The 22,043-nt window shown below is 39.9% G+C and overlaps 2 protein-coding genes across 2 annotated transcripts in view; both read left to right on the top strand.

Moving 5' to 3' along the window:
- The window catches only part of arhgap27 (Rho GTPase activating protein 27), a 48,004-nt gene extending 35,551 nt beyond the window's left edge, over window positions 1-12,453 (top strand). The window contains exons 11-21 of the mRNA XM_049563645.1: window positions 2,149-2,216; window positions 2,349-2,436; window positions 2,873-2,974; window positions 5,508-5,606; window positions 5,984-6,089; window positions 6,203-6,337; window positions 8,778-8,876; window positions 8,974-9,051; window positions 9,216-9,347; window positions 9,505-9,610; window positions 10,876-12,453. Of these exons, the coding sequence (XP_049419602.1) occupies window positions 2,149-2,216; window positions 2,349-2,436; window positions 2,873-2,974; window positions 5,508-5,606; window positions 5,984-6,089; window positions 6,203-6,337; window positions 8,778-8,876; window positions 8,974-9,051; window positions 9,216-9,347; window positions 9,505-9,610; window positions 10,876-11,050 (1,188 nt within the window). The 3' untranslated portion in view covers window positions 11,051-12,453. The remainder of the gene's footprint in view (window positions 1-2,148; window positions 2,217-2,348; window positions 2,437-2,872; window positions 2,975-5,507; window positions 5,607-5,983; window positions 6,090-6,202; window positions 6,338-8,777; window positions 8,877-8,973; window positions 9,052-9,215; window positions 9,348-9,504; window positions 9,611-10,875) is intronic.
- Window positions 12,454-12,715: 262 nt separating this feature from the next.
- Window positions 12,716-21,670, top strand: vps25 (vacuolar protein sorting 25 homolog). The gene is made up of 6 exons (XM_049563840.1): window positions 12,716-12,806; window positions 15,114-15,259; window positions 16,617-16,670; window positions 16,790-16,878; window positions 18,579-18,654; window positions 20,838-21,670. The coding sequence occupies exons 1-6, from the start codon at window positions 12,760-12,762 to the stop codon at window positions 20,948-20,950; spliced, it is 525 nt and encodes a 174-aa protein (XP_049419797.1). The 5' UTR covers window positions 12,716-12,759; the 3' UTR covers window positions 20,951-21,670.
- Window positions 21,671-22,043: the final 373 nt, after the last annotated feature.

Below are 22,043 nucleotides of genomic sequence, written 5' to 3'. Positions count from 1 at the left end.
GTGACTGTAGATCAGTCAAAGAGCGTTTGTTGCGCATGAACAGGCATGTTTCATTCCCTGCATTAAAGTGCATGAGTTTCCACTGCTGCTGGGATGCATGTTACAGCTGACATCCTGATAAACCTGCTGTTTATATTCCCAGCGTCATCTGTCCTCTATAGGGTTTGGGATTGGAGCTCATGTTCGGCTGTATTCCGGGGTTAATTTGCCAAACACTGCAGATTTCTGACTTGCAAATATACAGTTAGCAACATGCTGCTTTGTTATTAAATGTCTTTTTTATGCCCGACAACTGTCTGTCAGTTTGTCCCATTCTTTACAAAGTAATATCTCAAAAATGCTTCAAAGAAATTTTATTCAAATTTGGCACAAATGTGTACTTTGACTAAGTGATGTACTGATCAGATTTTGGGCATCAAAACAAGGCAAGTTTATTTATAGAGGACATTTCAGCAGCAAAAGACAAGATCCTTATACATAATACAGTACATAATATACTGTAATATAATATAAAAGGACATTTAAAAACAATTCATTGAAGAACTAGAGAATAGAAAATAAAAAGTTTACGTAAATATATTAAGGAAGGCATAACATACAAGAAAAAAGTTAAAGTGCACTTAAAATCATTAATATATGATAAATTATATAATGAACTAAAAAAAAATCAGAAAAATGTCAAATAGGATAAAATGATGAAGTGATGACATTTTATATCTAAAAGGTCAAAGGTCAGCTTCACTGTGACATCATAATGTTCTGCAAAAACACTTCTCTGGCCGTTACTTAGCACCATAACTCAGTGAAGACAGCTCAGTTTCTCACAGGGACTTCCCAGCTGTCATTAGGCAGGGGTGGGCTGTACCTTAGACAGGTTGCCAGACTATCACAGGGCTGACACATGAGCCCTTCTTAGATAGGAGTTGTGCAAATTTGCAGGAAAGCCCAATCAGTCTTTTTTCAGCATTGGCAGTATAAAAACAAAATCGGGGGGTGCAGCAAAATGCCGCCTGCCTACTTTTGTTTATACAGAATGTGCCTTTTTCGGGGCAATGGGGGGCGTGAGCAAGTAACAAAACGTGTAGCTCAGTGTGTGACGTAAACAGTGACGTGGGAGGGAAGCCACAGCTGGTCAGTCCTTGTAAGTCGGCCCGTTCTTCACCGTCCCCGTCATCTGACAGTTAATGGCCTCTTCATTTGCGAGGACAAGGAGGGCGCGCAATTCCTTGTCTCCCCTGTTGCTCATCTTTACAGTGTCTGTCAGGTTTGCGTTTCCCTCTTGCTACTAGGTGCTCGCTAATTCCTGCTATCAGCTGTTTCCTGTTTGGTCACACATGCAGCGTCATCAGCAGCCCCTCCCACAAGTCATCAACAGCCCCTCCTGTTGCAGAAGGCGGCCTTAGTCTGTTTAAACCAAAAAGGTTCCACCAATATGTCTACCCTATGAGGCGGAAAATTGGGCACCTCAGATCAACTCGCCAATCCAGCTCTGTGTGTCTAAACGCTCGCAGCTTGCCGGCAAAACGGCCCAACATTCGCCGAAAATCTGGCAGTGTGAAAGGGGCTATAGAGACAAACAACCATTCACACCTACAGCCAATTTAGAGTCCCCAGTTGATCTATCTTGCATGTCTCTGGATTGTGGGAGGAAGCTGGAGTAAACTCACACTTTGAAAATGAAACTATATATTCACGACCCGTTTTTAAGCATTTACCTTTTTGTTGAGAGTGAATCGGCAGAGACAGGAAGGGGAAGTCATAAGGTATTTAGAAACGGCCTAATGCGTTGTTGGTTTTCATCTAAAATTTCATCCTGCAATAACAAAAACGTAGAGTGACAACGGCCTTACTCATTACAAATACACAGAGTAGACTAAATATTCTCTTGATTTCTCCCCTTCCTCTTCGGAATATCGTCTGTTCTACGACTCTTAACACAGGCGGATGATTAAATCTTTTACTTTTCAAGGATTTACTATGTTCATCATTGTGCAAAAGCTGTTGAACATAATCTGAATGCATGGCTTTACTGAAGAAGTTTGTGTTCACTTCAGCCAGCAGTGTGTGTCCCTCATATCACATAACTTACACATAGACCTAACAGTTAAAGTAGTCTGAAAATAAAGTTGTGATATTTTACATTCCCAGGTGCAGAACTTAGAGAAAGCCGGAATTCTCAACAAAACAAAAGTGTGTGAGAACGGCAAGAAAGTGAGGTAAGCTGAAACATCACTTTGAAAACACTCTCACGTTTCTGTTTTTGGGTGTGTTTGGAGTCACGTGTCATCTCCTCCGACGCCTTCTGTCATTTTGTTCTGTGTTACTGATGCTTATTTGCACATTTTCAGGAAAAACTGGGCCCAGACATGGACAGTGCTCCACGGAGGAGTGCTGACGTTCCACAAAGACCCAAAGTCTGCAGCAGCAGGGGCCTCGGTACGATCTGCACTAATAATAGAAGGACTTGCATGTTTGTATGTGGAGGAAAGTGCTCATCCTGCGTTAATAAGAAGCTCTGACACCTGAATGTTCCTGCTCACGTTGCATTCTGTACATTTCTTGAGGGGGTTGTGATGAGCTGAAAGGTTACAGACAGAATTAACCACTGACTGCTCTTTCTTTTTTTGTCTGTAAGTTTAAACACCTTCATATAGTCTGCACTTTGGTGTCATGTTTTCTCCCTAAAGACACAAATGAAACTTAACACTGCAGCATGATGCCGGCTGCGCTGTCACCTCTGTGAGGAGTGACAGCGCAGACAAGCCCTCAGGTCGTAAGCTGTCGGGGACAGTCTCAGCTAGTTTCTTGGAATGCAGCAGCGTCAGTTTCGTAAACAGCTGTATGTGTTTTTTGTTTTTTTTTCTCCATGCAGAACAAGACCAATCAGATTGTTCCGGAGGTCACGGTGGACCTGCGCGGAGCGACGATTGGCTGGGCCTCAAAGGACAAATCCAGCAAAAAGAATGTTTTAGAGGTGTGTGTCAGCTGATGATGCAGTGTGTGATTTGATCTTGAGCAAATAACACGTGTGCTTTGAGTTTGTTTTTTAGCTCTGTTTGCCCCATTTAAAGGCAGAGTTTGGATTTTTTTTAAGTGGGGTTGTATGAGGTACTTATCCATAGGCAGTGTGTTACAGACAGTAAAACAAACTTCACGGGGAACCCATTTGTCGCTGTTTGGGTGTGGGGAATTCTAAGTGTGTGATGCATCAAAAGCCCTGATTGGCAGTCAGTGTGAGCGATGATAAGATTTAAAAGGACAGAGCCGTGAGTGGGACAATGGATCGCTTTATAGTACGGAGCAAATTACAACAAAACACCAGCGAAGACGACCGACCACTGACAGAAAAGAAGGGAAAAAAGTCAGTAAAGAGTATCATGAAAGCTACCTGACTTATTTCTTCTTATTTGTATTGTGTCATGTCATGATAAGAGTGATGACACACATGATAGAAGCTGTTGTGCACAGATATAAACACAGGTGTGCCTTGAGATCTTGTCTTGCCCTTTGGTGTGCCTTTCAAAAAAAAGTTTGAAATCCAAAGCCAGACTCCTTTGACAAAAACAGTCATTTTACCATGCAGAACACAGGAGCTGCTGGTGCACCGCTGCCTCATCAGTCAGTTTGTTTGTGTTATTGTGTGACTTTAGTGAATCCAAACTAACCAGTTAAAACACCAAAAACACAAACCAACTAACTAATGCAGGCAGCAGTAGACCAGCAGCTCCTGTGTTCAGTGAGGTAGAATTAAAGTTTTTCCTAATGGAGTCTGGCACTGAAGAGGGCAATGTAACTGCTTTAGTTCCTTGTTTGAAATTGCTCTCTACATATGTATATTCTATATATATCATCCACTTAAACTGATGTTGTTTTTTTAAGGTGGCTAAAAGACAGATGTATCCTGTTGCACCCGTCTGCAGCAGTACATTTCTTAGCTTTCGTAAATTTTGACAAAATTCAATTAAGGTTCTAAGGAAAAAGATATGGTGAAAAACAGCAGTGCACACAACTTAAAGGCACGCTAAGCACCGTTGGGCATCACTTCTGTTTACGTTCAACAATGTTGTCAAACACAATGGAGCTAGCTCGAAGTTTTAGAGTCCTCACAACACTTGTGGAGATCCAAGAGGAGAGGGGGTAACAGCACAACTCCACCTAATGGAGGCTGACGGCGCCCCAGATTCAAACGTCCAAAAACACATTATTGAAACCACAAAATATCTCCATACTGCTCGTCCGTAGTGATCCAAGTGTCCTGAAGCCCCGACATAAAAAGTTGTTTGGAAAAACGTCATTTGAACTCTGTTTTTAGCCTCATTGTAGCCTGTAGCTACCCTGGAAATCCAGAGTTCTCACAATTTGAATTTGCTCAGCGAGTCACTCTGGCAGTCAGTAATGATGCTCATTACCCATGCCGTTGGAGCCGAGCTGCACCAATCACATCAGTGTATCTGATATAGGCGGGCCAGAGGCGAGCTAAACATGACGACAGCGCTGCGACGATGAAGTCCGGAATCAGTCAGTAAACATTGCAAGATGGCTTTGGATGAGCACCAGTTGTTTGAAACGGCTTTGGCCGCTACAATGAACGAGTTAGACTTGGCTTTTTCTCTAAAAGAGGAACAGAAGACGGCGCTTGAGTCTTTCCTTTGTAAGAAGGACGTTTTTGCTGTTTTGCCGACCAGATACGGCAAGAGTCTAATCTACCAGTTAGCTCCGCTGGTAGCTAAGCGTATACATAACCTGTGTATTGTTCTGATTGGTCGTAGTGTTATCCAATTGTGTGCAGTGATATTTTCAAATGCATGCTTGTTGCTGCCCCTCGAGTTGGGCCATTTGCATTACTCATAGCCAGACCCTAAATCTTTCTAGATTTGGGTCAGGATTTCCAGGCTAGCCTGTGCTCTAACTGCCTCTCTGGGCGCTGCGTTCACGTGTGTGTGCTTGCTTTCACTGGTCTCGCGCTGGCTGGTTGGTGCAGCGTGGACCCAAATGTTTTTGTTGCCATTTGCGGAGCCTGGGCTGCCTACAGAGACCGGACTTTTCACAGCATATTCAGAGGACATGTAGCTAGCGGATCATGAGGAGATGTTTGCTGTATGTGACAAAAACTTTTCAAGCTTAGGAAGACTTAGAGAGCCTTTAAAAATCTTGAACAATGTGTTGGGTGCACGGTTGTATCATGCTGATGTTTGCATTCATTGCTGAGTGTACTTCCTGAATTAAAGAAGTACATTTATCTGTAACTGCTTCCTGTTTCTCCAAACTGGAGTGTGTTGACCACAATCTACTGTAGGAAACACACTGACTATGGAAAAGTACCTCATACAAACCCACTTCAAAAAATCCAGGCTATCCCTTAAAGAACTGAGCCCCTCCAGCCTCTCAAATAAATAAATGTTGCCAGCTAATGAGTAAAAGGGAATCATCTGGAAATTATCTAAATGTGATTTGTGATTCATGTAATTATTATTTTCCCATCACCGTCCTCATTATCTCTCCTCCAGTTAAAAGGCAAGAACGGCACGGAGTTTCTGATACAGTACGACACAGAAAGCATCATCACCGACTGGCACAAAGTCTTAGTCGACACCATACGACAACTGGTAAGTTTTGTCACCTGCCATAATTGATGCGTTAAAATTATCCACATTAAACTTCAAAATGATCTCCAGCTTAATGAGTTACTTTCCTCTGAACTACCTCTGCTGTTTAAAGGAATAGTTTGACAGTCCGTTTAAATACGCTTATTCACTTTGAAGAAAGCAGAAGTGTCATCATAGTGTCTGTTTCCTGAAACAAGAAAGAAAAAGGCAGATTGTTACACTACAATCAAAAGTAATAACATTTTATCGTAGAAAACACTTGAGTTGATTTGCATTGGAAATATACAAAATGCACTGAAAATTTTATGTTATTTTAAGAAAAATGAACTTTAAATTTAAAGGAGATTTTTACAGATTTTTTTTTTTTTTTTTAATAGGAGTACCAGGACCATCACTCAGAGGAGGAGGACGGGGACTTGTATGAGAAGATCGCCAACACAGAGCGAGACGACAAGTCTGGAGGTGGCATGGACAGGCGAAGATGTGAGTTAAAAAAACAGAAAAAAAGTGGCATGAATGATGTCATCAGCTAGATATATCAGACCCCACTGAGAGCTACAGTTATTTAAATTTCTGTTTTTTGTTTTTTTTTTCAGCCTCCAGGCCGAGTGTCACGCACTCATCCAGCTCTGCAGGAGACACAGACCAGAAGAGGGTTCGAACCAAGCTGATGAAGTTCCTCATGAAACGCCCCACGCTGCAGTCGGTGAAGGAGAAAGGCTACATCAGAGGTAATGTTTAAAAACATAACACAGTGTAGTCCTGTTCAGGCTGTTGCTGATTTGAATAGACGCTGATGGGAAAGTGAGTTTCATTCTAACAGGCTTTGAAACACCCATGTTTGTGGTTGTACTTGAATTTAAACACAAGCTATTTTGCATTTCCAGTGTGCATTTCATTTGAATTTTACTTATGTGTCCTGCGGGAGGAAAGACAGCATTAAAATATAAACACATTTAAAAACACAGTAACAACTTGAGACATGCTGGTGCTATACGTGTGATACAGACTGCTGTAAAAGTTCATAAGATAAAAGCAAAGAAACACTGCAACAATACTAGAGTGAATACAGCAAGATGAGATCAAGTCTTCAGCTCGGCAGGAAACCAAGACGCCGTTTTGGTGTATCAGAATAAAACGCCACGAATAACTTCACTCACCATGACTTTAACAACCACAAACGTGTTCAGAACATTTAAATCAACATATCAGCGAATCACCTGACTGAAGACTGATTTGCATATTAATATGAAATTGCTGTAGCTATTTTTATTTGTAAGAGGACTGATAGCTAACAGTCTGTACAGTCCTGTGAATATGATAACACTATATTTTCTGTTATTGTGTATATCCTCCTGAGGACATCACGTGTTGGGTTAGCTTGATCTTATACCTCATTCTACTTAGACCTGTTGTCCTCGTTTGTGGACACTCTTTTATGCCATCTAGTGGTAGTAAGAGGACAATACAATAATCTATAGGTGTGTCTCAAATCACATACTTCCCTTCGTACACTTCTGTGTAGTAAACTATGTGCATTATGTACTATGCGTAGTGCACAAATTTTGACAGGGTAGTGTTGTCTCAAACCAAACACGGCCGTTGTGCACTCACCGCAAATGACGACCACAAATTAGCTAGTTAGCAAACTAGCATTAGCATTCGCGTTATCGTTCGTGGTACCAAATCGTTACAGACTGCTAAATTAACCCAATAAACATACTGCTGGCTTATACCCGACAACAGTATAGTGGTGCTTAGTGCAAAAAACACATGTATTTGTACAATGCAGCGACGTTCACGGTTGCACAGTCCTCGGCCGCCATTTCCAGTTTGAAAAGTGGTCCCTCCCATTCCGCTACGTAGCCAAGATGGCGACCATTGAGGGCGAGAAGTGTCCGTAGTTCCACACTCAACTTCTTGACCGTTTTGAGTGCATCATCCGGGTACTCATAGTGCACTGCATTTTTCCATACTTCTCAGTATGAACACACTTATGCACTCAAAATATTAAGTGTAAATACAGACGAACGCGATTTGAGACACAGTATATGTTAAAACAAGATGGCAGCCATCTCTGCCAAGTCATTCTGCAGCTGATCCCAACACAAAAGTGGCTAACCAATCTTGTTGTTAAACATACTGTCAAATTATATTTACTATTGGTTAACTAAATGCAGGGTTATTGACTTTGAGCCTTGCTAGCATAACGTTAGCTTTCTGGCTAACAGCTAAGCCAAAGTATTCGTACTAGAATATCTCCCGTTCGTTGCTAGGTGGTATCTAAGGTACGTCCTATTTACTGGAGTAGTGAATGTTTCCATTGTATAAGAACCTTAAGCGGCAGCAATGGTTGGTCCAAGAATTAGGTAAACCCTTAGCTGTTACCAAGGAAACCGAGTTATGTCTTTGGTAAGTTTTAACACCCAACTTGGAGCGCGTCAGACGGTTGGCGGTTCACGCCGTTAGACAGTGATAATGGACACCTCATCCGGCATCATTGCCGACATATGTTGTATTTATTGTACATATTTTTTGTTTTTGCAGTGAAATTGTACTATTGCTCATATTCATGTTGTACGCTGTTGTGAAGTATACTTTTAAAAATACTCACTGGCAATGAATAACTGCACATTCTGGCTCCCTGTGTATTTCTTTTATTTAACAGAATATAATGAATAAATTGATTTATGAAATATCTGAAAGTTGTTTAATTTTATTATTTTAATTACTTGTTCAACTGAAAATTAATAAAATAAATTAAATATACGTGTATAATGAAATAAATATGCATTTCTTTTATTTAATGAAATATAATAAATAGATTAATTGATGTAATATCTGATTTTTTTTATTTTATTTCATTTTACTAATCTGAAAATTACTAAAATAAATTGAATATACACGTATAATACGTATAATAAAATAAATATGCATTTCTTTATTTAATGAAATATAATAAATAGATTAACTGATGTAATATCTTACATTATTTTATTTTTTCATTTCATTTTACTAATCTAAAAATTAATAATTAAATTAATACAATAAATAAAAGAAATGCATATGGAGTCAGAATGTGCGACAATTGTTTTCTACAATCACTACTACTATTACTACAACAACTGCTGCCACTACTAATGATAATAATAATGTTCTTCCTCCCTATAGACAATGTGTTTGGTTGCCATCTGGCCACACTGTGTGCACAGGAGAGGACCACTGTTCCTAGTTTTGTGGAGAAATGTATCAGAGCAGTAGAAAACAGAGGTAACACAGCTTGTTTGTGTCACTGCCTGCGTGATACTTAAGTCTCTTTCTGTTTGCAGTGTAAACATTGACTTACTGCTGATGTGTCGATTTACAGGTTTAGACATCGATGGGCTCTACAGAGTGAGCGGCAACCTCGCCATCATTCAGAAACTACGCTTCAAGGCAGATCACGGTAAAGCTGACCTGTGTTTAACTCAGTCATTCAGTCAGTGGCTCCACATGCAGACGAAGTGGAGGATTCAGAGTGCATGGATGGAGCCACTGCAGTATCTCACTGCAGTCAGCAGCGCCCCCTGCTGTGCTTTAATTAGCTGTGCACCTGTTGTGTTTAAACAGAGGAACTGGACCTGGAGGACGGCCAGTGGGAGGACGTTCATGTCATCACTGGAGCACTGAAGTTGTTTTTCCGAGAGCTTCCTGAGCCGCTTTTTCCATACAGCCACTTTAATAATTTCATCACAGCCATCAGTAAGCAGATGACTAAATACATACATTTGATTTGAACATCCAGAAAAACTTTGTGTATTTGGTCAGATATTTAAATCCATGTTAATGATGCAGATGGAGATTGGTTGATGTTCATTATATTTATAACTGATTTATACCTTTTGTCCTGTTTTTCTAGGAATTCCTGATTACAATGCAAAAATGTCTTGCATGTATGAGCTGGTCAGATCACTTCCTCTTCCAAATCATGATACCATGAAACTCCTTTTTGGGCATTTACGCAGGTATATTTTTAAAAAATCGTTTTTTAAATTTTACACTCTGTCTGTTTCCATCAAACTCTTTTAAACACAACCCCTTAAGTCCTGAAAGGTGATATTTTTTTTATTTTGTGCACACAAGTTAGTTATCTTGTGGGAATAAGAAAATTATCTTGTGCACACAAGAATATAACGTTTATCTTTTGCAGACATGTTACTATACTGTGAGCACAATTATTATCTTTTGGGAACAATTTTTATCTTGCACAAGATAATACCTTTTATACCCACAAGTTATTATCTTGTGTGCTCATTATTATCTTGAGCACACAAGATAATAATGAGCACACAAGGTAGTCACTTCCCACAAGATAATAAGTAACATGTTCCAAAGAGATAATAATTTGTTCCCACAAGAGAGTAACATGTTCCCACAAGACAGTAACATGTTCCCATGAGATAATTACTTGTTACTACAAGACAGAAGATAGTAAGTTGTTCCCACAAGATAATAATTGGCTCTCACAAGATAATAACTTGTTCCCAATAGGTAATAACTTGTTCCCACAAGATAGTGACTTGTTCTCACAAGATAATCTCATGTTCCTACAAGATAATAACTTATCCCAGAAGATAATAACTTGTTCCCACAAGATAATAAATGATTCCCTTATGATCATAACATGTTCCCACAAGACAGTAACATGTTCCCACAAGACAGTAACTTGCTCCCACAAGGTAATAACATGTTCCTACGATAATAACTGATTCCCACAAGACAATAGCTTGTTTCCACAAGACAGTAACATGTTCCCACAAGATAGTGACTTGTTCTCACAAGATAATCTCATGTTATTACAAGATAACTTATTCCCAGAAGATAACTTGTTCCCACAAGATATTAACATGTTCCCAGTAACATGTTTCCACAAGAAAATATCTTGTTCCTACAAACTAATAACTGATTCCCAGAAGATAGTAACTTGTTCCCACAAGATAATAACTGATTCCCACAGAATAATAACTTGTTCCCATAAGATAGTAACATGTTCCCACAAGATAATAACTTGTTCCCACAAGACAGTCACATGTTCCTACAAAATAATAACTGATTCCCAGGTGATAATAACTTATTCCCACAAGATTATTAGTTGTTCCCACAAGAAAATAACTTTTGCACACAAGATTAAAAGAAAATCACCTTTCGGGTAGATGTTGTTGTTTTAAGAATATAATGGGGAAATTAGCCCTCCTCACACTTCCCTCCCATTTTTGGATTTCTCTGACAGGGTCATAGAGTATGGAGAGGACAATCGCATGACTGTGCAGAATGTGGCAATTGTATTCGGCCCGACTCTGCTTCGGCCTGAGATGGAGGCGTCAAACATCGCCATGCACATGGTCTTTCAGAACCAGATCGTGGAGTTTGTCCTGAACGAATACGAGCGAATCTTCTCCAGCTAAAGCAGTCGCAAGCCTCCAGTGCGGACCCTGGGCAAACATCTCAATGTGCTCAAGTTATTTGAAGTGCTAGATTTACAATTTTGCATGCACACAAACAGCTTCAGTGCAACATCTAAAATCAAAATCCTCTTGTAACATATGTTGAAGGGCTCTTCAAGTTTTCTTTGCTCAGAATATTTGAGGTTTAACCACGTAAAAAAATTAGATAAAAGGGATCTTCAAATGGTCTTTGCTAAGAATATTTGAAGCATGTTTAACCACTGTTTTGTCCAGATTTACTCCATAGGAGGCTGACACTGTTAGGACTTTATTTGGCAGTATTGTGGCCACACAGGTGTAAACAGGTGTGGTTTGATTTCCCGTCTGGGAGCTACTGAGCTTTTTTTTTTTTTTTTGGGTGGAAGAAGGACTGTAACAGATTGCTCCATGAGATTTTAACTGTCTTAAGCTCACACGTCACTTTCTGGAGATTTTAATTGTTTATTTTTATTTTTAGCTTATTGAAATCGCAGTGATAATAGAACCCAAGTCAAACCTGGACGCATTAACGCTCTCTTAAAGGAATCATCATCGATTGCTTCCATCTTTGTTTTAGAAAAGTGGAGTGACATTTAAATATTGTTCTGACTTTAAAATTACAGTGTATCACATATGGCAATAACTGAGACTGTATTCTAATATTGTGTCATTTTTACCCATGGATTTTATTGTAATATAGAAATGTATAAAAAGAAATATTAATACAAACATCTTGCTGTGAAATAGATGGTGACATAGACGACTTGTGCAACCTATAGATTATTTTCCACCGAATAAAATGCCATTTTTTTTCAGTCATGCTGTACTTGAAGAAACTGTGTAATAACACCATAGAAATATGAACTAGGGATAATTTTTTTGGCAGTAAAATCAGTCTGACTATGAAAGAGAAAAGTGGATTCTAGAGGAGATTTATGACCTGTAAATAGAAATAGAAGGCATATTTATGCTGAAAGCTGTTGAAAATGCACAAGTTATTCCATAATAAAAATAACTTTGTAAAAAAAAAAAATACAGCTGTTCATTTATTCCTGTCAAAAGTGTCATGAAAATGTGTCTGTAACAATATAAACAAGGGAGAAATTTACAACTATCTATCCAAGTACAGAGGTAAATGTACTCTTTATGCAGAATTACCTCTCAGAATATTTTTTAATGTGTGTTTTTTCACCATTACTGATGCCTTTATGTGTAAACTGGCTTTAAATGTTGCAGCTTTGTCAAGGTGGAGCTATTTTTAACTACTTTATAAACTGTTGGGGAGTATTTTTTCATAGTGGAGAAGGCATATTACTACTTTGTGCTCTGCTATATGCACTTAAAATGAACATAATCAGATCTTTTTGTGCTTACGTTGTATACACCCATTCACCACAGATTAAAATGTATGTTATTTTGTATTCTGTTCTAAATACACATAGATGGTATTTCCAAATTTTATATATATATATATATATATATATATATATATATATATATATGTATATATGTATATATATGTATATATATATATATATATATATATATATATATATATATATATATATATATATTTATTTCATGATTTATTATTTGATTGTAAACTGTGAATGTGTGTAGCTAGTCGGAACCATTTGAGAGGTGGGACGCGCTTCCGGAAGCTGTCAGCTGTGAACACCGCATCAACTGCAATGAGTTTTGAGTGGCCCTGGCAGTATAATTTCCCACCGTTTTTCACGTAAGTCAACTTTTTATGAACCACGTTTGAAACATTTATCAACTCTGCTCGTCAGCCTTCATAGTTTACGTGTTATTGAATCGAAATGTGTTGATTTGCGAGCTAACATCACGTTAGCCGGCGGCTACATGGCTAAACGACACAAACTGCTAGGGAAGTGGATTTATTCTTCACCTACTGGCTTTCCAAAGTTTATGTAACAGCTCCAAAACTAGCTCCGCTTGTTGACTCTTCGAGGCTCGACTGCAAATGAACATTGAAAAACAGCAAAGTCTGGTGATATAACGCCGGTGTGTGCATGTCTAAGGAACGAGTTTAGCTGTTAGCTTAAGCTAGCTGTTTTGATAGCATAACACTGCTTCAGCTGTCAGCTACCAAAACATTAATACAGTACTGGCAGTGGTGGGAGAAATAGTCAGACCCTTTGCTTAAGTGAAAGTACTTGTACCAATACTATGAAGATACTGCACTACAGGTAAAAGTCCTGCATTAAAACCTTGGAAGTGAAAAGACAGATTTGTTACCAGTCAGATTTTGGATTGATAATCTCAGTTGCACAATGCCACCTTTGTTAGTTAGTTAGTCAGTCAAACATCTGGCCCATCCCACATGGGACTCCAAGTACAAAACTACCTAATATGTATACACACACTCAAAAACATAAAGCTAAAAAAAAAAAAAAAAAAGTCACTACATTATTAAATCCTGCTATAGTCTATAACATATTTGGAAAAATATATTTCAGATGAACTGTACAGTAAAAGGAGCTGCTGCAAACTTACAGTTTATCCTAATTAACAAAGGTGGCATTGTGCAACTGAAAACTACAGCTGAAGCTAAAATATCAAAGTACAAATATTTGCAAAAATACAGAGGGAAATGGAAGGAAAAGAAACAGAAACAGACAGGTCACAAAACAAGACAGAAAACTAACAAATGAAAAAAAAAAAACATCTGCATCCAAGTGTTTTTAAGTTCATATAGGACAGACCACCTGTAGTAGTATGTTTTCATAGTTCCACGTCAGATAGACTCTTCACATAGTTTATTTATCTGTCCCATCCATCCATTTTTAACTGCTAGTTGTGGAGGCAGCAGACTGAGCAAAGCAATGCTTCCCAGCTCCTCCTGGGGGTCCCTGAGGTGTTCCCAGGCTAGATGAGATATGTAATCCCTCCAAAGTGTGATCTGGGTCTGCCTTGGGGCCTCCTACCAGTTGGACGTGCCCGGAACACCTCTAATGTGAGGCGCCCAGGAGGCATCCTGATCAGATGCCTGAACCACCTCAAATGACCCCTTTCAATGCAAAGTAGCAGCAGCTCTACTCGGAGCTCCTCACCCTATCTATGTAGAGACAGGGTAACAGGTCCCACATTTGGAAAGTCTCTTGATGGAGATCACACTTCCATCTTTGATGCATTGGCTGTGTGATGGAGGGGTTACATCCTTCCATTTAACTAGAATTGAGCATTTCATTAATAGGATGGAAAAGGCAGTGTCCCTCTCTAGGTGAGCAGAGATATTGGAATCATCTGGAACTGAGAATATAACAAAGATACAGATTTCCAACTGTGTGCTTTGCATTGTAGAGACTACTGCTACCAGTAGACAAATATGAGTGTACAACACAGAGACTGTTCACTTGTTACACCGGTGGCCAGGGTTAAGAATCACTGCTCATGTGTGTGTCATTCCTAAACTATGGGTGTTAATCTCATCCACTCTTCTGGCAAGGCCTCCCACCAGATTCAGATTCCCATTCAGCCACAAAAGCATTATTAAGGTTATTAGCATTGTGTGATGAGGTCTGGCTCATAGTTGGCATTCCAGTTAATCCCAAAGGTGTTGAATGGGGTAAAGTTCAGGGCTTTGTGCTGTTTCAAACTCAAAATTGGAAGCACAGTATTGCCAGATATATCACTGTATGCCATACAATAAGAAGATATCAACATTAAGACCACAAAAGTATGCGGACAGAAAGAGTAAATGTTAGAGAAATTCAGCTGTGAAAGTGTTTATAGATAAATGAGAATGGTTAATCCAGTGAAGCAAATGCCTAAAAAATCAAAATCATCTGCTTATTGGTGTGCCCACAAACGTCTAATACAACTTGAGATACAACAATGGTAGCTGCAGCAAAATCTCTGATATCTATTGTCTCAGGAAATCATCTGTCGGTACATATCGTCATATGCATGTGCCAGAAAGCTGGGCTGAATGTCAGGTGAATCTTGTCTGGTGTTTCCATTGTCGCCGACTTGTTGTTCGCCTCGTGATGACACCTCTCACTCATCTTTCTGTGGACAGGCTACAGCCCAATGTTGACACGAGACAGAAACAGCTGGCGGCATGGTGTTCCCTGGCTCTGTCCTACTGCCGGCATCACAAGCTCTACACCCTGGACGTCATGGAGGCTCAGGAAAGCCCCGTGTTCAACAACAAGAAGATAGAACGTATCCTAACAGTCCACCAGCGTTTAACCACACATTACACAATCAATTCCGAAAAAGTGTGTTTAAGAGAGATTTGAGAGAAGATACAGAGCCAGCCCCCCTGATCTCCTCCAGCAGGTCATTCCAGAGTTGTGGTGCCATGACTCTCAAGGCTTGGACTCCTCTGTGGGTTTTGTTTAGCCTTGACCTATGAATTACCAACAGACTTCTGCTGGAGGATCTCAGGCTGCATTCAGGCTCATAAGGGGTTAGTAAGTGATATACGTAGTTAGTTAAAGGGGAACTTAAAGGGGTGAAAATAGTTGTATAAAGCCTTTTTGGGCTCCAAAGGCAGCTGCATAAAGTATGATAAATTGCCTCAAGTGATGCCACTTGAAAAAATGAAAAATATCTGTTGGTGTAGAGTTTAAAAAAAAGTGAGCTTACCTGTCCGATCCTCATCTCTTCTTGATGTTAGAGGCTCAAGGCTACGATAGCTGCTGCTAGCACAACACACATGGATCTCTGACCAAACTGTTGGCAGTCATGTTGCATTGTGGGTAATGTAGTCATCAGATTTGGACAAGAAGGAAGAATGTGTAGAACACAAACAGACAACATCTCCGGTTTTGAAAAACAAACCCTCTCCATTGTGGCTGACCTTGTTGGGGCTGAAATGCTGAATCGGCAGCGTGCTCTCCAAGAAAGTTGAGCATTTTCTTTTGTCGTCGACCTCTGGCATTGAGATGAATTGGACAAACGCTGTTGATGCGTGCTTGTAATATGTGCCTGCAGGTGAACTCGCAGCATCTCCCCCACGTCAAGATGCGCTCTCTCTCGCTAAGATTTTTTTGGGGCCTTTTTGCCTTTATTTGATAGGACAGATACAGCGTGAAATGGGGAGAGAGACGGGGGATGACATGCAGCAAAGGGTCGTGGGGCACCTGCTCTACCAGGTGAGCTAGTGGGCGCCCCACAGAGTTTCCTTTTGATCTGGAGTATCCACTCCAGAAAGTTGTCTTGGACACTTATTAGGATTTTCTGCCATATTCACACACTGCTGCCCCATCGCTAAGGTCTCTCCCCCCTTCCTGCCCCCTTTAGCCCTGGCTGGTTGATGTAAAAGGTATCACTTAAGGTGTACAGGCGCGGGGAAGTCTGTGGGAAAGCTTGAGAGTTTTCTTTGGCAGTGATAGGCTTAATCAGCATTCTGTGCACTTGTTTGGCAGGGCTTGAATGTAACAGGCGTTTGTATGTTAAAGTGCTGCACCTCAGCTTTATTTTGCACATGTACGTGCTGAGAGCAAGAAATTCAAACTAGCATCAGGGAATAGACTGTACATTTGTTGCTTTTTGTTCGCCCTTAACTGCGTTCCAGGAAAACTGTCAATGGAAGCGATTCAAGTTGTGTTTGAGGAATTGAGGAAAAAAGGTAAATTTTGTTCTGTCTAGATGTCTGCACACTGGTGAGATTAAGAATTCTTATCTTCTTATGTTAATTAATTTCAGCAGCAATAAACACTTTTTAATCATTGTAATGTCTGACCCCAGGGAACCTCGAATGGTTGGACAAAAACAAGTCTCGGTGTTTAGTCATGTGGAGACGACCAGAGGAATGGGGCAAGCTAATATACCAGTGGGTGAGTCATCGAACTTCAGACACATGCTGTACTGTCTGTGAAACTGAACATTTTTATACACGTGTGAGGCTGATGAAGGAGGAATGGAAAGAAGAAAATGTTCTCTGAAAGCAATAAATAAGAGAGAGAACATTTGAAAACAGTGTGATTTGCTGCTGTCAGAGCAGGATGTTCAACAATATTATTGTGATGTGTTGTTAAAGCCTCTTAGATAATTGCAGTGTAGGACCAATGTCTTAGAAGGGTTGCTAGCCAGGCACCTGTTAATGTGTGCTCATCTTTTTCTCTGAAACTTGAGATCTAGACGTCCATGAGGTTTTTAGCAGGGGCTGAATTATCCACAGAGATATCTCCCTCTCAAAAACAAACATACACGGTAATTTAAACCGGTAAAAAACGGTGAATAAAGTTTCAGCAGTTGCAGTTTCACGTTTAAAAAAAAAAAAATCTGTGCTGTCTTCACTGAGGGGGGCTACTAATTACAGAGACGACGGGAAAACGTGCATGTCCCTATCTGGTACCAGTGTTCAGTTTGTTAGTTTTGGGCCACTGTAGAACTATGGCAGTGCAACATGCCGATCTCCGTAGACGAGGACCTGCTCCCTGTGCAGATATAAACGACTCAGTCTAAGCTAACAAAAACTCAACAATTCTTATTTTCAGGTGATTAAAAACTACAGAAAACTCACTTATTATATTATAAGCCATTTCTGCCGATATATCCCCCTAAATCTTACACCCTGGACCTTTAAATAAATAAATAAATGCTCAAATAATTCCAATCAAAGAGGAACTGAAATAGAAACTAACACAGCTTAGCCGTCCTTTTTTTGAAAATAGATTTTATTTCTGAGTTTTTAACACTTTAACAATACACAAACAAGGACATAAGAAATACAGGACAGCAATAAAAGAAAAATATGACAACAAGAAATTATAAGATAAATGAGAACATATTGCCAGCTAGAAAAAAAAACCTAGTACAATTATCCGCCAGTTTGTAATGTGCCCACGGGACAGTTGAGGCAGAGAGATAGCATCCATGGGGTAAAGACCATGGGTGGTCAGGGAAGGTCCAACGGAGACATAGTGTCCTGGTAGATAGAAGCACAGTGTACAGTCCAACGCAAGGACGTAGTCTGATGTGTTAGTCGGCTTGACTCCTCATCCTTTTGATGTATTCTATTAAAGGTCCCCAGATTTTTAGAAAACTTGATGCGGGAGTCAGAGTGTACCGAATTTCTTCAAGATGCAGATAAGAAACCATGTCATTTACAACGCAGCCTTATTAAGTCTTAATAAGTTTACACCATTTTCAAAAACCTTTTGCGGAAAGGCTGAGAAAGTCAGGAAGTGTTTGTTTTTGTCTTTTTGTGGAATTTATTGACAGTAAGAAAAATACAGGATGTAGCCAGTTTTATGCTCCAACAGTCAGAGCTTTGATAGAAGTCCCAGCTGGATCATTTATCGTGAGCAGACCAAATGTTCTTAATGTCTGATGACGACTTCAAGTTTGTCAAATCGTTACTAAAAGCTCCATTAATAACCATGTGTTCTCGATTTCGTCTCAGTCTTACCTTTTTTTGCCCCAAATCAAACCTTTTCTCGCATCCTGGAGTCTATCCTCAGCTGTCAGAGGAGAACACATGTTATTAATTCTGATATTAGAGTGATCATTATTCTGTTATCTAACATTTCAGGTTTCCAAAAACGGGATGGTCAACTCTGTGTTTACACTTTACGAGCTGTCCAACGGCGATGACACAGAAGGTGAAGGTAAGATGACATCGGTACATCATCAGTATCGGCCAGTGTCGGCTTAAAAATGAGAATCAGAATCGGCCAACATGCTTTTTCTCATTTTGCACAATGAATAAATATTACATAGATTGAAAAGTATTTTATTTCATGTCTCCATCTGCTGATTGGCCATCATAATAAGAGCATGCATGTATGATATGATGTTAATTTTACTACAGAAGAGACCACTGATCACTAAAACTAGGTGGGGAAAAAATGGATACATTGGTATCGGTTGTCAGCCAAATAAATTGTTATATATCGGCATATCGGATTGCGGCAAAATATCCAATATAGTGGGAGAAAAAATGGATATATCGCTATCGCTAATTATTAATTATAGTGCACACAATATGTCCAAAATCGTTTCTTAAAACTAAACAACATCATATAAATGTGTTTATTCCAGTTTTACATAGTTTTATTTTTACCCTCTGTGTGTGATCGAATCTCACAAACTACTGGACCAATCAGCCTCATATCTTGTGTGCACATTTCTGACTGTGTGCTCAAGGACCTCTCGTGGTTGCCGTGATTCACCACTTTTGAAAAATCTGTTTTAATGACTAGTTGAAACAGGGTTCCCCGTGCATCATCCAACAGCATGCACTCAAAGCAGGTGCCTCTCAGCTCGAGGACAGAGACTGTTTTTATGATTGTTCAATAATGTCACTGACTGCTGATTCCTCACTCCTCTTAACCAGCTGGTCGGAGCTGCAGGATTTCCAATGCAACAAGCCTTATCTTTTGTTGCAGGAGACATTTTGGCCTTTGTCGTGGCTCACTAAGATTATGGACACACTAGTTATGTTAGATCCAGGACTTCTTCTCCTAGGAAATGTTATAAATTTGAAACTAAATCAAAGCTCCAGGAAATTTATCGACATAGCTCATGCTGTTTCTAGGAAGAGTATCGTATCACCTGGAAGTCAGATTCCTCCTTCTTTATATCAAAGTGGACATCAGAAATAATGATTTGTATGCCACTAGAGAAGATCATATATGTCCTGAAAAACAGATATGATGCCTGACAGCCTTTCGTTGAACATATCGAAACATTACTTTTTATCAGCTGTGGACTCACTGTTATCTCTGAACTGGCACCATTGTACGCTAATAGTACCATCCGGGTACAGTGGTTGAGATATCTTAGTGACAAGAGGGTCACAAAATAGATAAGGGTTTTGTGTTGGGCTCACTGTTTTTGTGAGGTTTTGTGAGTCTTTTATAGGGAATAGATTGTGATAATCATGCGACATTGAAAAACAGAAACTGACATCTATGGAGGAGTTTGGTTTCATTTGGAATTGAAGCATCTGCAAATTAATTCCATACCAGATGTGTTACGATCCACAAACGTTAGACACAATGCGAGATGAATAAACCACCTTTATTTGTTATTTTTGCCACCATCTTGACTCAAAGGGAGTCCGGAGAGAAAAATTCCACTGTGTGCAGTTCTCCACGATCCAGTTGCGTCCTGGTTTCGTCCTTTCGTTCTCTAGTCCTCTAATTTGTTCTTCTTATTGTGGGAGTCGTGAACTAATTTAGAAAGGACTGAGTCTTGTCAGATTATTAAGTTTTGGGTTGGTTTATATTTTGTATTTTTTTTTTTTTTGGGCTAGTGTTTTTGGATATTATTTATAATTTTTGTAATTGCAGTTATTAGGAGAGTCGGGTCACATGGGTTTGGGCAGTGACACTCCTAATCTGTATCAGAATCATCATCATTTTTGGACCGCACTTTTCTTTGTTCACTGCGATTATCTTAATTACAAGTTTGTGCAAGTTATAAGTTGATTCCTTTTCTTCTTTGTGTGTGTAATTTACTTTTTATTGGCATTTAACATCAAACCTAAAATGTACGCGTACGTCAGATGTTCATGTTTGTCACAGATCCTAAAGTGGGTTTTTCAGAGCCACGTATGCAGAGCAAAATAAAAAATGAAATAATAATAATTTTAAAAGTAACAAGGGAAAACTATGAACATTACAATATATTCAATGATTTGTGAAAATAAAATCAGGCCAAGTTGATTCCTTTTCACTTAAAGATTTATTTGACGTATTTTTGGATCTCGGCGATCTCTCATTGACTGTTTCCTGCAGTCGCTGCACTCATTACACGCCATGACATTAACTGTACTTTGTCTCTGCAGAGTTCCACGGTTTAGAAGAGTGGATGCTGGTGCGCTCGTTGCAGGCTTTACAAACAGACGGCAAAGCAGAGCTCATCACCATGGACGACGGAAAGGGGGTGAAATTCTTCTGAAACGGTGCTGGAATCACACACACTCTGTCTGGGAGCCCTCATACTTTTACCTCACAGGCAAAATTTTTAAGATTTAGCCATCCAAGGCTACACAGGGTGCACCTCAATGCCCGGTCCAGAAGACGCCGCTCCTGCAGTTGTCGTTGCCTTTTGGTTTGTTCAAAGCCTTTTCTTATTGGGAGAGAACCAGTATCATTTCTAAGAGCATTTGAGGTGACGCCGCGTTTAAAGTAGTCACAGGTGACATTTGTTGCCATTTAAACATGCAATGGGCCTTTCAGGGGACTTAATACTATCGTGTCTGAGTGCTCCTGGGGAAAATCCCTCCCCAACAGCTGTAACTTTGCTCTTTCTGTATTGTAAATACGACTAGTTTTATCCAGATCTTTCTCCCTGTTAACAATATTGCTCGGTATAATTAGCTCCGGACCTTTTGCTCAGCTATCGCTGATCCTCTTTTCCAACCAGACATCCCAAAGAAATCCCACAACGCAACACCAGGGGGACTTTTTATTTTGAGATTAAATGCTTCCAGAAGAGGAACACCACAGAGACCAAGACCACCAATCCTGGCTCGACTCAGCTGAGTGTATTAATAGTGGACTTCATGTACAGTTTGCTGTCATCCTATTGTGCAGTAGCTACTGTGACACTCCTGTTATACTCTCTCTCTTTCTTTTTTCATATCCTGTAGGATGAATAAATTAGAAATTTGCTAAATGTGTTTCCTTTTTCTGTCTCTGAAATGTCTTGAACTGTGCGTGAAACATGAATGATAATATCAGGGCCAGTGTGCAGATGTGCAGACGTGCAGAGCCGCAACACAGCGATGGAGATGTTTTGCTCTACTGTCTGCCTGCAGCTGTACTGAATGAATGGTCCAGTCGCATCATGTGCCGTGTGTGTCCTGTGTGTGTTTTCTGATAACAGCCAGTGTGTGTGTGCGCTTGTAGGACAGGTGGGGCCCAGTGTGGCCTTGGCTGATAAAGGTGTCCTGTTTCAGCAGCAGCAGCAGCAGCTCTCTGCGGTGTGGCTCCCCCTGCAGGTTAGGCTCACACTTTACATGTTCACCCTCGTCTCAGGCTGCATATCT

Source organism: Epinephelus fuscoguttatus, linkage group LG20, assembly GCF_011397635.1.
Source record: "Epinephelus fuscoguttatus linkage group LG20, E.fuscoguttatus.final_Chr_v1".
NCBI classification, from domain to species: Eukaryota; Metazoa; Chordata; class Actinopteri; order Perciformes; family Serranidae; genus Epinephelus; species Epinephelus fuscoguttatus.
Note: the sequence above shows the minus strand (reverse complement) of the source record. Positions and strands in the feature narration are given on the sequence as shown.

Bases quoted from the DNA above. Each gene is read 5' to 3' on its own strand.
- vps25 (XM_049563840.1), top strand. From the start codon at position 12,760: ATGAGTTTTGAGTGGCCCTGGCAGTATAATTTCCCACCGTTTTTCAC. The intron at 12,807-15,113 runs GTAAGTCAACTT...TTCTGTGGACAG, and splicing joins AATTTCCCACCGTTTTTCAC to GCTACAGCCCAATGTTGACA. The intron at 15,260-16,616 runs GTATCCTAACAG...ACTGCGTTCCAG, and splicing joins CAACAACAAGAAGATAGAAC to GAAAACTGTCAATGGAAGCG.